Here is a 12,867-nt window from a genome sequence, read left to right as displayed (position 1 = left end):
GCAAATAGATGGGAAAACAGTGGAAACAGTGGCAGATTTTATTTTGGGGGGTTCCAAAATCACTGCAGATGGTGACTGCAGCCATGGAATTAAAAGACGCTTACTCCTTGGAAGGAAAGTTATGACCAACCTAGACAGCATATTAAAAAGCCAGAGACATTACTTTGCCAACAAAGGTCCGTCTAGTCAAGGCTATGGTTTTTCCAGTTAGTCATGTATGGATGTGAGAGTCGAACTGTAAAGAAAGCTGAGTGCTGCAGAATTGATGCTTTTGAACTGTGGTGTTGGAGAAGATTCTTGAGAGTCCCTTGGACAGCAAGGAGATCCAACCAGTCCATCCAACTAGTCCTGAGTGTTCATTGGAAGGACTAATGTTGAAGCTGAAACTCCAATACTTTGGCCACCTGATGTGAAGAGCTGACTCATTTGAAAAGACCCTGATGCTGGGAAATATTGAAGGTGGGAGGAGAAGAGGACGACAGAGGATGAGATGGTTGGATGGCATCACCAACTCAATGGACATGAGTTTGGGTAAACTCCGGGAGTTGGTGATGGACAGGGAGGCCTGGCATGCTGCAGTCCATAGGGTTGCAAAGTGTTGGACATGACTGAGTGACTGAACTGAACTGAACTTCCTCATCAAGTGAGCCTCTCCTTAGGGCTGCCTCACAACATTGCCCCGGCTTCCTCCAGGCCGCATGACCCATGAGGGAATGAGCAAGATCATTCGAGACTGAAACCAGAACTAATCTCAGACTATTCTCAGAACTCTCATTACATCACTTCCTCCGTATGCTATTAGAAGTAGATCAGTAAATCCGATCCACATTTAAGAGGAGGGGATGAATACCAGGATATGATGTTCACTGCTAACTATCCTGGGGTCTGGCTGCACAGTCTGCCCTCTGACCTCTAGTGATTTACATCCCTCCCATATGCAGAGTGGTCCTTCCCTGTAGCTAAGCTCAGATAATAAAGAATCTGCCTGCATTGCAGGAGACCTGGGTTCAATGCCTGGGTCGGAAAGATACCCTGGAGGAGGGCATGGCAACCCACTCCAGTATTCTTGCTTGGAGAATCCCATGAACAGAGGAGCCTGGCAGACTGCAGTCCATGGGGTCGGAAAGAGTCAGACATGACTAAGGGACTAACACTGCTACTACTACGTATGCAGAATATATTCACCCCTCCAAGGCTTGCAAAAATCTCATGCCATTACAGCATGAATTCGGTGCCCAGAATTTCATTGTATAGATCAAGTCCACGTACAGTTGAGGTTCCTTGGATTTAGTCCCTTAAGTATAGCTCTTTGAGTATATTTCTTCTCAACCTGTGTAACTAAAGAGGCAAGTTATCTAACCTCTATGTATCCAACACCAAGCAGTGAGACAAACACTGGATGACGTTATAGACATTTCTATTCAAACCAGAGGAACAAAGAGTCATTGGTCCACAACATTCAGAAAGTGTTGGGAGTTTCTTGATTAATTCTTAAGGCTCAGGGTCTTATGGTTCTTGGCTCTGCTCTTTGGGTTCTTGTTCTGTCCTTTGAGTCATCCTCTCTTTAAAAAAAAAAAAGAAAGGTAACATGTATTTGCAACTCAGCAGCTCTTTCAGCTTGCTTCTTGACAATAGAAATCTGAGGGTTCATCTGTGATCCTCTCAGTTTCTGAATATATAACTCCTTTAGGAATTTTGTGGGTTTCCTATGAGTCTTCTGGGGATTTACTCTATTAGGCAGAAGTCACACCCACGAATCTTTTCCAGATAAACCACCTTTTTTTTTTTTCAAACTTTAACCTTTTTATTTTGTGTTGAAGTGAAGTGAAAGTCACTCAGTCATGTCCAACTCTTTGTGACCCCATGGACTATACAGTCCATGGAATTCTCTAGGCCAGAATACTGGAGTGGGTAGCCTTTCCCTTCTCCAGGGGATCTTCCCAACCTAGGGATCGATCCCAGGTCTCCCACAGATTCTTTATCAGCTGAGCCACAAGGGAAGCCCATTTTGTATTTGGGATATAGCCAATTAACAATGTTTGTAGTTTCAGGTGAACAGCAAAGGGATCCAACCATACATATACATGTGTCCATTACCCTATAAACCCAACTCCCATCCAGGCTGGCACATAACATTGAGTAGAGTTCCATGTGCTATGCAATGGGATATTACTCTGCCATTAAAAAGAATGAAATAATGTCATTTGCAGCAACATGAATAGACCTAGAGAGTGTCATACTGAGTGAAATAAGTCAGACAGAGAAGGAGAAATACCGTATGGCATCCCTTATATGTGAAATCTAAAAAGAAATGATACAAATGAACTTACAAAACAGAAAGAGACTCAGATAAAGCCTTCTATACCTTGGGCCTCAGCTGAGACAATTATTGGACAGGACCCCTTAAGCTTCCTACACTCGTGTTTGAGAGAATTGCCAAGGCACACCTTTAATTTCTTTAAAGACTTTTGTTTGTTTGTTAATTTGGCTGTACGTGGAACTTGTGGAATCTTAGTTCCTTGACCAGGTATCAAACCTGGGCCTTCAGAAGTTAAAGTACAGGGTCCTAACCACTGCAGTGCCAGGCAATTCCCTTTCAAGATTTCCTGTGTGATTGTGTCTCTGTCCAAAAGTTTTGAACAGTGTGCTCAGATACTATCCATCCATCACCTTATTTTTGATACATTGCAAAGTAATTTGCAAAATCAGTACAGTCCCCCCAGATGCTTCAGCATGCATATTATTTTTTAAAGTTCAATATTTACTTTAAAATAAATATTGAAAATATTTATTTTAATATTTAATATAAATATTATTAAAATATTTATAAATAAATAAAATTTTTTAAGTTCTTTTTTTTCCCTTTTAAAGTAAAGTTAACATACAAAAAAATACAGACGTGTCGAATGTCCTCTTCAAAACTGCTTGCCCCTGAGGCAACCATCGTTCTGATGTTTTCCTCCCAAGATTAGTTTTCCTTTTTTTAAAATTTCACATGAATTAAATCATACAGGGTACACTCTTTTGCTCTAGATGTCTTTTATTCAGCACAATATTACTTAGATTCATCTGTGTTGATGATAGTGGTCTTTTTTTTGTTTTCTCTTTCTTTTTTGTTTTGCTGAGTGTATTAGTCTGCAGGGCTGTCATAACAAAGTACTACAGCCTGGGTGGTATAAACAACAGAAATTTATTTCTCACTATTTTGGAAGATGGAAGTCCACAATCAAGGTATTGACAGGTGTAGTTTCTCCTGATGCTTTTCTCTTTGGCTTGTAAATGGCTGCCTTTTCACTATGTCCTCATATGGTCTTTCTCTGTGTATGTATATTCCTGCTGTCTTTTCCTCCTCCTACAAAGACACAAGTCCTGCTGTATTATGACCTCATCTTTATGATCTCTTTAACTTTAATTGCCTCTTTAAAGGCCCTGTCTCCAAATATGGTCACATTAGGGATTAGGGCTTCAGCATATAAATTATGGGGGTCACAATTCAGTCCATAACACTAAATAATATTCAATTATATGAATGTGTCACAGTTTATTATCCATTCTTCTATTAATGGATGCCTGTGACTATTTCTTGTTAGGGTCTATTATGAATAAATCTGCAATCAACATTCATATACAAGCCTTTTTGTTAACATAAATCTTTATTTCCCTTGAGTAAACACATAGGAATAGAATTGCTGGATCATATTCAGTTTTGTAAAAACTGCTAGACTTTTTTCAAAAATGAGTGTTCCATTTTTCCACTTCCACTGTCAGTGTATTAGTTTTACTTGCCTTATTTTCTTATCAACTTTTGGAGTTATTGATCTTTTAATTTAAACATTTCGGTGAGTGTATATTGAATAACTTTTGACCAAACCAAATAAGCAGTTCTAAGTTGCTTTTTTTTTTAAATATTTTATTTATTTACTCATTTATTTTATTTATTTTTGGATGTGCTGGGTCTTCATTGCTGCACATAAGCTTTCTCTAGCCAAGTTGTGTGTGCTTCTCATCGAAGTGGCTTCTGTTGTTATGGGGCACAGGCTCTAGAGCTGAGGGCTCACTCATGACACACAAGCTTAGTTGCCCCACAACATGTGGAATCTTCCCGGACCAGGGATTGAACCCATGTCCCCCACATTGGCAGGCGGATTCCTAATCACTGGACCATGAGGGAGGTCCCTAAGTTGTCTTAATTTTTACAGTGAATATGCTTGTTTTTGTTATAAAATGACAATTTAAATTTTATCTTTTACCAAAACAATAATCGAACACTATTAAAGGTTTTTAGTGGAAAAACAGCAGTCTTCTTCCCTTCTCTTATCTAAGTCTTTCCTCAATGGGAACCACTCTCAGTCTTTAGCTGTTTTTCTTATTTGCTACTGCAAATATATATATTTTATACTGCAGTTTCTTGATTTACCAATTGTTGACATTATCTTCCTGAGGTGGCATACAAGGACATAATCCTGTCATCTATGCCCTATTCCCTCTCCAACTGCTACCTCCTCTGCCAACACAATATTACATTTTGGTTAGAACGGTTGTCACTCTTTCATTGTTATGATCATGGAAACACTCTACAATGCTGAGAAAAAGAGAAGCTATAATCATCTCTACTTTCTTATACAACTGTTTATTTGCATGGCATTAATAATTACCTCATTTCTTCATTTGCCTGACTTGCTGGGTTCCTACTGTTAATTGCTCCCAAATGTTACAACATCTCTTCCACATGCCCATAAATAATATTTTCCATATGCTCAAGTAGAACAGTTATTGTTCTTTCCTACGCATATGCACACTTTTTTTCTACTTGGAATTGGTTATTTTCTAGACTTGCAGAGCAACTGGGACTTCTCTGTGCTGTTCCTTCTGGATTGGTCTCTCTATTTACTGAATCCTGTATCATCCTCTTTCTTGATTTAGCCCTTTATTGTGCTGGAATAGAGCCTTTAGTATCTGCAAGTAGGAAGTAAATTTTTTGAGACCTTAAATATCTGAGAATGTTTACTGAAATCTAAACATTTTCCTCTTAACTTGATTAATAGTTTTTCTGGGTATAAAAAAATCTAATTTGCAAATAAATTTTCCCCATAATTTTGAAGGCTTTGTCCCACTGAGATCTGGCTTTCATTACTGTTGTTGCAAGGTCTGACACTATTCTTTTCTTTGACCTTTTTATTATTTATGTTACTGTTTTTCTTTTGAAGTTCTTAGAATCTTTTGTTTGTGCATGATGTTCTGAAATTTCATAGTGATTTTCCTTAGTGTGGGTATTTTTCTTGTCCATTGTACTGTATACTTAATGGACTTTGAATTTGGACTTTCATGTTCTAGAAAGTTTCTTTCAGTTCTGGAATGTTTTTCTTATTTTTTTTAATCACTTCTTTCCCACTGTTTTATATGACTCTTACTTTCTATAATACTTTTTATTGTCATGTTGACTCTCTTAAACTGATTCTCTAATTTTGTTACTACTTTTTTCTTATTATTTTTCATCTTTCTGGAAGATTTTTCTACTTTTCTTCAAGCCTTCCTCCTATATTTTTATTCCAACTTTCTTATTTGTTTTAATGTTTAATTTTTTTCTGATTTTTTTCCCTTGTGTATAACATCCTGTTTTTTTTCATAGCTGGAAATTCTTCCCTCATCTCTCTGTGAATACTAATTGTAATTGTTTTGAATAATTTGTAATCATTTTGTTTGTAATCGTACTTCTAAGAATAGTATTGTAATTATAATTTGTTTCCTCAGGGTTCTTTTTGTTTATTTGCTCTCATGTTAGAGACTTTCCTTAGATGTCTGATGAACTTTAGCTGTCTAGTCATATTAAAGAGAGATATGCTAAAAAGTTGATGGAAAACTTTTGTGCCAAAGTGGGGCTTGTCAATTAGTAGACCTCTTGGTAGAGTGATATAAGAAAGCAGGACTTTTACTATGGAACCCTCAAAGTCACTCTCTTGTAGCATTTGTGTTGCTGCTCCTGCTGCTGCTAAGTCGCTTCAGTCGTGTCCGACTCTATGCGACCCCATAGACGGCAGCCCAGCAGGCTCCACCGTCCCTGGGATTCTCCAGACAAGAATACTGGAGTGGGTTGCCATTTCCTTCTCCAGTGCATGAAAGGGAAAAGTGAAAGTGAAGTTGCTCAGTCATGTCCGACTCTTAGCGACCCCATGGACTGTAGCCATTTGTGTTAGGTTATTTTATTTTTCCAGAGAAGAATTCAGTAGTCTCCTGCCTGTACTGTATAACCTGGCTTGAGACATCCTGAAAGAGGGACAGGAAGAGATGAGTCTCAATCTCTGCCCTGTCTCCCCTGTGCTAGACTTCTTGGTCTTCTTATTCTCTCCAGAGCGTAAATCTCCAGTCTTCTGTCAGGAAGAGCAAGATGAGAGGAAGCAGTAATAGGATAATTGCTTGGCTGCCTGGACAGAAGATAGAGCCAGATGGGAGTAGGAAGGAGGAAAATCACTTTAAATGTAAACTTTCATCCAATCTCTTTTTATTTCAAGCCCTTTCCCCTCGGTAGTACCCTGTACCACCCACTACTCAACCTTTTCAGGACCCAGTAGGTGAAACAGACACATTGCTAGCTGCCACCTCTCTAGAAACCCAGGTCCTAGCTGTCTCCCTCCCTCTGCTAAATAGCGTCCATCCAGTTTCAGCCACTTTTCATTTTTCAAAAAATTGTTGAAATCTCTCCACTATTGTTGTCCTCTCTTCTGGTTTCTTGGTCCTTATAGATTTATATCGTTTCAGTTTCCTTTATTTTCTTTTTAGTAGTGTTTTGAAAATGATTTGCCATGGTTAAAACCAGAATCCTCATTCTTAAACAATATAATTATTGACACTTTCAGTAATTGAAAACATACCCCCAATTAATTGCTTTTCTAAATGCTTAACAAGTTTTTCTGTTAAATGTTTTGGGGCAAATGTGATTCTTCTAAATCTTTAACTTCATACTCCAGCTACGTATTTTAAAAATCACTGCATAAAGAAATGACATTACTTATTACCTGCCAAAGACAGATTCTGTTGGAATTGATTTCTATAAATGGTTAGCTGGCCTACTGTGATGCTTCCTCATCTTCTTACCTAGTCTCTCTGAGGGTAAGCATCAGCATTTGTAAGGCAGTTAGCAAAGTTTAAAAAGTTTCAATACTGTGGGATTTGTATTTCTTCATAAAGTCATCTTGCTTCTATAGAAATTGACCCCATAAACTTGCATCTTCCTTAGCATCCTACTACAGCCAGCTAGAGTGACTGCTCCCAGAAGATAAATGTCATACTGTATTTCCTTTAAGATGATGTAAGAATTTGAACCTAATGTACAGAATCTTGAGAAAAGCAATTGTCAAGTCTATTTTTTTTTCCTTTGCATGATTCAGAATTGGTTTTTTTTCCTTCCAAAATTGGAGAATCCATGTCCTTATAACTGAGCTCATTTCCACATTTAATTTCTGTTGTGTTTAATTGGCTTTGTAAACCTAGCATGAATACAACTCTGCACATTGAACATACGCTTAGCACCTCCATTTGCTAAATAGGGAAATGAAATAGATTCTACATATGCTTCCCCAAAACCTTGCTACTGGTGACAAGATACTGCAGTATGCCTTGAGGCACCTAGGGATCTACTAATTGTATTCAGGCTTTGCCATAGGAGCATGAGCTGATGTTGACCTGATCTGTAACTGGACTCTTAGGATTGTCTGGCAGCTTCTGTGACATAGTAGTGGCCTTGGCCCCAGTTCTATTTGACATCAAATTAGTGTGTATCTGCATCCACAAGACAGTTTAACTTTCTAAATAAGAGAGATCATAATATCTTTCTTTAGCTATGATGCAATTGTACTTTGCAGGTTTTTTGTTTTAACTAAGAAGCAGGTGAGATTTCAAGATTCCCATTTGAATCTACTTCTCTACCACTGAAATAGAGTCTAGAAAACTGCTGGTCCTGGCCCCATGTCTTGAAGAAATTATATAGCATTATATTTCTCTGGCTTCAGGCCATAGGCATTCTTTATCTTCAGACTGTCTGCAAACTTGAATAGAAAGCTTCATCTGTAATCATTTTAAACAGAACCAGTGGAGACAAGATTGCTTTAGTTAGTAGTTTACCAGCTAAAACTGAGTACTCTCTAGTTGGAATGGAAACTCAATGAAGAAAAAACTCAGAATAAGTTTTCACTTACATTTTATATCTTACTTGGCAACTGGTTTGAAAATGTTGCATAGAAGATCCAACACAGGAAACATTTTATACAACTGCTTATGATTAATAAATACGGAATTTGAAGCATTCCATTTTATAAATCAAAGTCTTAGCCCAAATTTCCTGTTTTTCTACACTTAAAAAAAAAAAAAAACCCTTAGGGTAAAAATAGCACTAAACTGTATAGGGTACTCCAGGGGTCAAGGCAACAGGCAAAATCAATTACTCAGGATGCCATGGTGCTGAGACTTTTGTCAGACTATTAGCAGAAACATTCATTTTGTAGTCACTATAGATAAGGCATTTGGTGCAGCTGGTTTTATAAAAATGTAAGCAAATATATCCTACTTCAGATTTTCTATGCCTATTGAGAAGAGGAAAGGAATGGATAACAAAATGATAAGTCAGTGACTTGGAAATACATTCTCACACATTGCTAGATCATAGACCACACCAGTCATGCTAGTCAAAGACTTTTATTTTTACTACATTTTAATTTTAACCATATCTCTTTCTGCCTGTATTTTACAAACCTGGCCACTGTCCTGCACTTTTAATACCCTGCAGCACCACCTCAAAACATATATTCACTCACTCACACATTTTGACCTTTATTCATAGATTTTCCTGTCTTAGGTCATCTGCACTTTCTCACTTTTACAAATTCTCCCAGCCAGCCCCTGCATAGTAGCCTGCAGTGGATGTTGCAACATTTCTTTGTCCATATTACCAAGATATTCTGAAGAATATATGCATGACAATAGGTACTTTGGGATTCATACCATTAGTTGACACCTCATCATGCTAAGTGAAGTGAGAGTCGCTCAGTCGTGTCTGACTCTTTGCAACTCCATGGACTGTACAGTCCATGGAATTCTCCAGAAATCCAGGCCAGAATACTGGAGTGGATAACTGTTGCCTTCTCCAGGGGATCTTCCTCACCCATGGGTCAAATGCAGGTCTCCCACATTGCAGGCGGATTCTTTACCAGCTGAGCCACCAGGGAATGGCTCATCATGCTAAGATGAAAGTTTTCTCATTTACATTTCTTTATAGCCTAAAGAATGTTTCTTGATACAACCAAAGGAAACAAGTGAAGATGCCACCAAGACCAGGAGGAGGAAAAAGGTAATATTAATTATTTTTTACAATGGTGTGGCCCGGCATGGTTTCTATCACATTGTTATATAGTGTACTTTGATGAGGCAGTTATTGTAATTCCCACTTTAGAGATGCAAAAGTTGTAAAACTCATTGAGGTTTGGTGACTCTCTTAAGGTCACTAGTAATAAGTGTTTCTGCTGGAGCTAAAAATAAATTCTTCGAATTCCTATTTCAGTCTTGTGGATTACCAGGCATCTTTGTTACCCTGTGTTTTCACTGTGGTTAGAAGCCAGACTGGGGTTTCTAATTCTAGAAGGGGCCCAGCGCTGTCCTGCCCTCTGGCCCCTCTGGATTTATCCAAGAAAAAAAATTTACCAAGCTTCTTTTCTTAACCATTTCATTTTAAAAAATCTTATATCTAAGAGTATTAATAAGAAAAGATTAAGCAGATGAAAGTAGTGTAAGTATAAGGCATTTCTGGCTCTAAGTTTGAACCATAATTTAAAGCAAAAGACTCCCCTTGCATTTTCATGCCTGTGAACATATGGGAAACTCTGTTGCTCCTATATAGACTTTCTTATGGCTCAGCCTTGAAGAAAGTGTGGTTAGCTTGTACCACGGTTGTGAAAACAGCAGTGTAATTCTCTCTCTGCCAAGAAAGGTCTACTGCTGTAGTCAGCAGAGGAAATATGATTGGGATTAGAGGAAAGAAGATGGACTCAAACCAATAACTTAATGGCAAGCTTTTAGAGAACTGAGAGTGTGTGTATATGTTTTCCTTGTCTGCATACGGCCAAATAGGAAGATGGGAGACGCCAAATTGGCTGAGGTTTGGCAAGTCCTTAAAGAAATGACTTTAACTTCTCTTTGATAGTTTGTACACTAATGGCCTCAAGAGTGTTACGTTCTTGGGGCTCAAGGTCAGAACTCTAGCTAGATAGTTTAGCCTTGGCTGAGGTCATGCTGAAATGTGCTCACTGATGACTTTTTTTTTTTTGTAAAGTTAATCCATTTGACAGAACTTTGTTCTTGGCAGTGGTATGAAAAGGAAGATAGTATGGACAGAGGGGGAAAAAGATAGTGTAGGAGGCAAGGAAGGGCTCTTTCTGAATTTTTGGTGAAATATTAGATATAAGAAGGGAGGTTCATGATGAAAGTTAAATGAACAATTTGTGTTCCTAGGACATTGCAGGCATTTAGTATATGCTACACAAATAAATCCAAATCAAAATAGATGTTGTAGAGCATTTCCTGTTCTGCTTTTCATGGGGCCAATTTGAGATGTCTCTCCCAAGATTTGAGCGTTAAGGGTCTTAAATGCCCTTTTCCAGTGTGCTCCTTTGCTGAGATTACTCCTGCAGCTCTTACTTTAATCCCCAAAATCCAAACTGAAACTCAGTGCCTTAAGAACCAGGTTACACAAGAAATTCTCCAATTCTACTCTCCCAGGAATACACATTGTCTGAAGCTTAGAAAGGGGTTTCCATAAGCAACAAGATTCACTGACTTTTAGGGCTTCCTTGGTGAAAGTCATAGTTGCTCAGTCGTGTCTGACTATTTGCGACCCAATGCACTATAACCCACCAGGCTCCTCTGTCCGTGGAATTCTCCAGGCAAGAATACTGGAGTGGGTAGCCATTCCCTTCTCCAGGGGATCTTCTCAACTCAGGGATCAAACCCAGGTCTCCCACATTGCAGGCAGATTCTTTACCATCTGAGCCACTAGGGAAGCCCAAGATGGCTCAGTGATTAAATAATCCAACTGCCAGTACAGGAGACACGGGTTCAATCCCTGATCCAGGAAGACCTCACATGTCGCAAAGCAACTAAGCCCGTGTGCTACAACTGTTGAGCCTGTGCTCCAGAGCCTGGGAGCTGCAACTACTCAGCTTATGTGTGGCAACTACTGAAGCCCGAGCACCCTAGCCCACTCTCCACGAAAAGAGAAGTCACCACAATGAGAAGCCAGCACACCGCAACTGGAGAGTAGCCCCTGCTTGCCACAACTAGAGAAAAGCCTGTGCAGCAATCAAAACCCAGCATGGCCAAAAGAAATAAATAAATAGTAAAATAAATAAAAATTCTAAAAAAAAAAAAAAAAATACCCACAAAGATCATTTACAGAAACTGACCACATGCCTGGGCATAATGCAAATATCAATAACAGTTTTTAAAGAAATTGTATCATACTGACTGCAAACTCTGTATATAACACAAGTAAGTGAAAGAATCAAAAAATAAAATAAACACATTGACTTTTAACAGAAAATAGTACCTATTACAGACACCCGCAAAATTTTTAGTTCTCCTAGAAATCATAGACCAAGGAGTCTTTTAGATCATCCACTTTTCAAAGCAGTAGTTGTTCTAAGTATCTTTCAAGTTTTCTCAAGTGTATTTATTAGAACTCCCGTTCATGCTTGGCCATCACCGGAACCTATTTAGTTTAAATGCCAGAGGAATCAACCTATCCTCAGCCAAATGCCACTCTAAAAATCTGTCTTCCCATTTTTACTTCTTTCTCATCAGAAGAAAATTACTGATATTCTTGCAAAATCAGAGCCAAAACCAGGGACACCCGAAGACCTACAGAAGCTGATGAAGGACTATTACAGTAGCAGTCGCTCAGTGATTGAATTAGAAGAACTAACCCTACCAGGTACAACCAGGCTTCCGGTTGTTCTTCCCTCTAATGAATGTATTTTGCATGTGCTAGTACTCCTTTCCTGAACCTTATCATTTTAACCGTTGGATGATTTCTTCATTAAGATGCTAAATGGTATTTGTTCAATCTAATAGATTTGTAAATTTTTTTACTGCAAAGGTATTGGGTGTGTTTGGGGGGCAGATTTTTCAATGAATAAGAATCTTTAATGAGGATAGAAGTTAAATAAAAATAAACCACACATTTAAAAGTATAGATGATTAATTTACTCATCCTTTATAGACAAGAACTTTAGCTTTAATAACATTTTAGTTTTGTCATTGCCCTCATCGTGGATGTCTAGTCATTGTTCTGCTTTTAGGGTAGTATTTTAGCTTCCAACCAAGACTTTCTCAAGTAAACCATCTAAAGATATGAACAAAATTCTACATTTTTTAGCAAGGCTGACACCTCACCCTGTATGATTCTTAAGTCTACTATTATATGAGATCTACTGGCTTAGAGTATTTATAATTAAGTTAAAAATATAGGAAAATTCTTTTAAAAACTAATTTTAATTAATTTCAAAATAATGACATAATCTATTACTCTTTTGTTCCGACACTGAAGAAAAAAGGTGTCATAAAATCAAACCACAAAAGGTTGGGCAGCACTGCTTCAGATGAGCTGTCTGTAGACTACTAGGAATATCTAACACCGCTTTTGGAAAAAGTCAAAGGTGGCTTGATTTCCTTTTTCCATTACAACTTTATACTTTCTAGAGACTTGAAAAGCTGAAAAACAGCCCGTTCCCTGAATTTCTGTAATTCTTTTATAAAATGATGTGTGCATGGTTTTTTTTTTTTTAATGCACACTGGATTGGAGACACCAGTTCCCCTATCTGTTC

At 38.1% G+C, this 12,867-nt stretch overlaps 1 protein-coding gene across 7 annotated transcripts in view; it reads left to right on the top strand.

Moving 5' to 3' along the window:
• Positions 1–12,867, top strand: part of CMSS1 (cms1 ribosomal small subunit homolog) — a 401,056-nt gene that overhangs the window by 370,959 nt on the left and 17,230 nt on the right. For all 7 annotated transcript variants that reach the window (XM_081572478.1, XM_081572477.1, XM_081572481.1 and 4 more), the window contains 2 exons: positions 9,269–9,340; positions 11,845–11,974. In XM_081572478.1, coding sequence (XP_081428604.1) covers positions 9,269–9,340; positions 11,845–11,974 — 202 coding nt within the window. The remainder of the gene's footprint in view (positions 1–9,268; positions 9,341–11,844; positions 11,975–12,867) is intronic.

Source organism: Giraffa tippelskirchi, chromosome 2 (assembly GCF_054371585.1).
Source record: "Giraffa tippelskirchi isolate mGirTip1 chromosome 2, T2T-mGirTip1v1.2.pri, whole genome shotgun sequence".
Lineage (NCBI taxonomy): Eukaryota > Metazoa > Chordata > Mammalia > Artiodactyla > Giraffidae > Giraffa > Giraffa tippelskirchi.
Note: the sequence above shows the minus strand (reverse complement) of the source record. Positions and strands in the feature narration are given on the sequence as shown.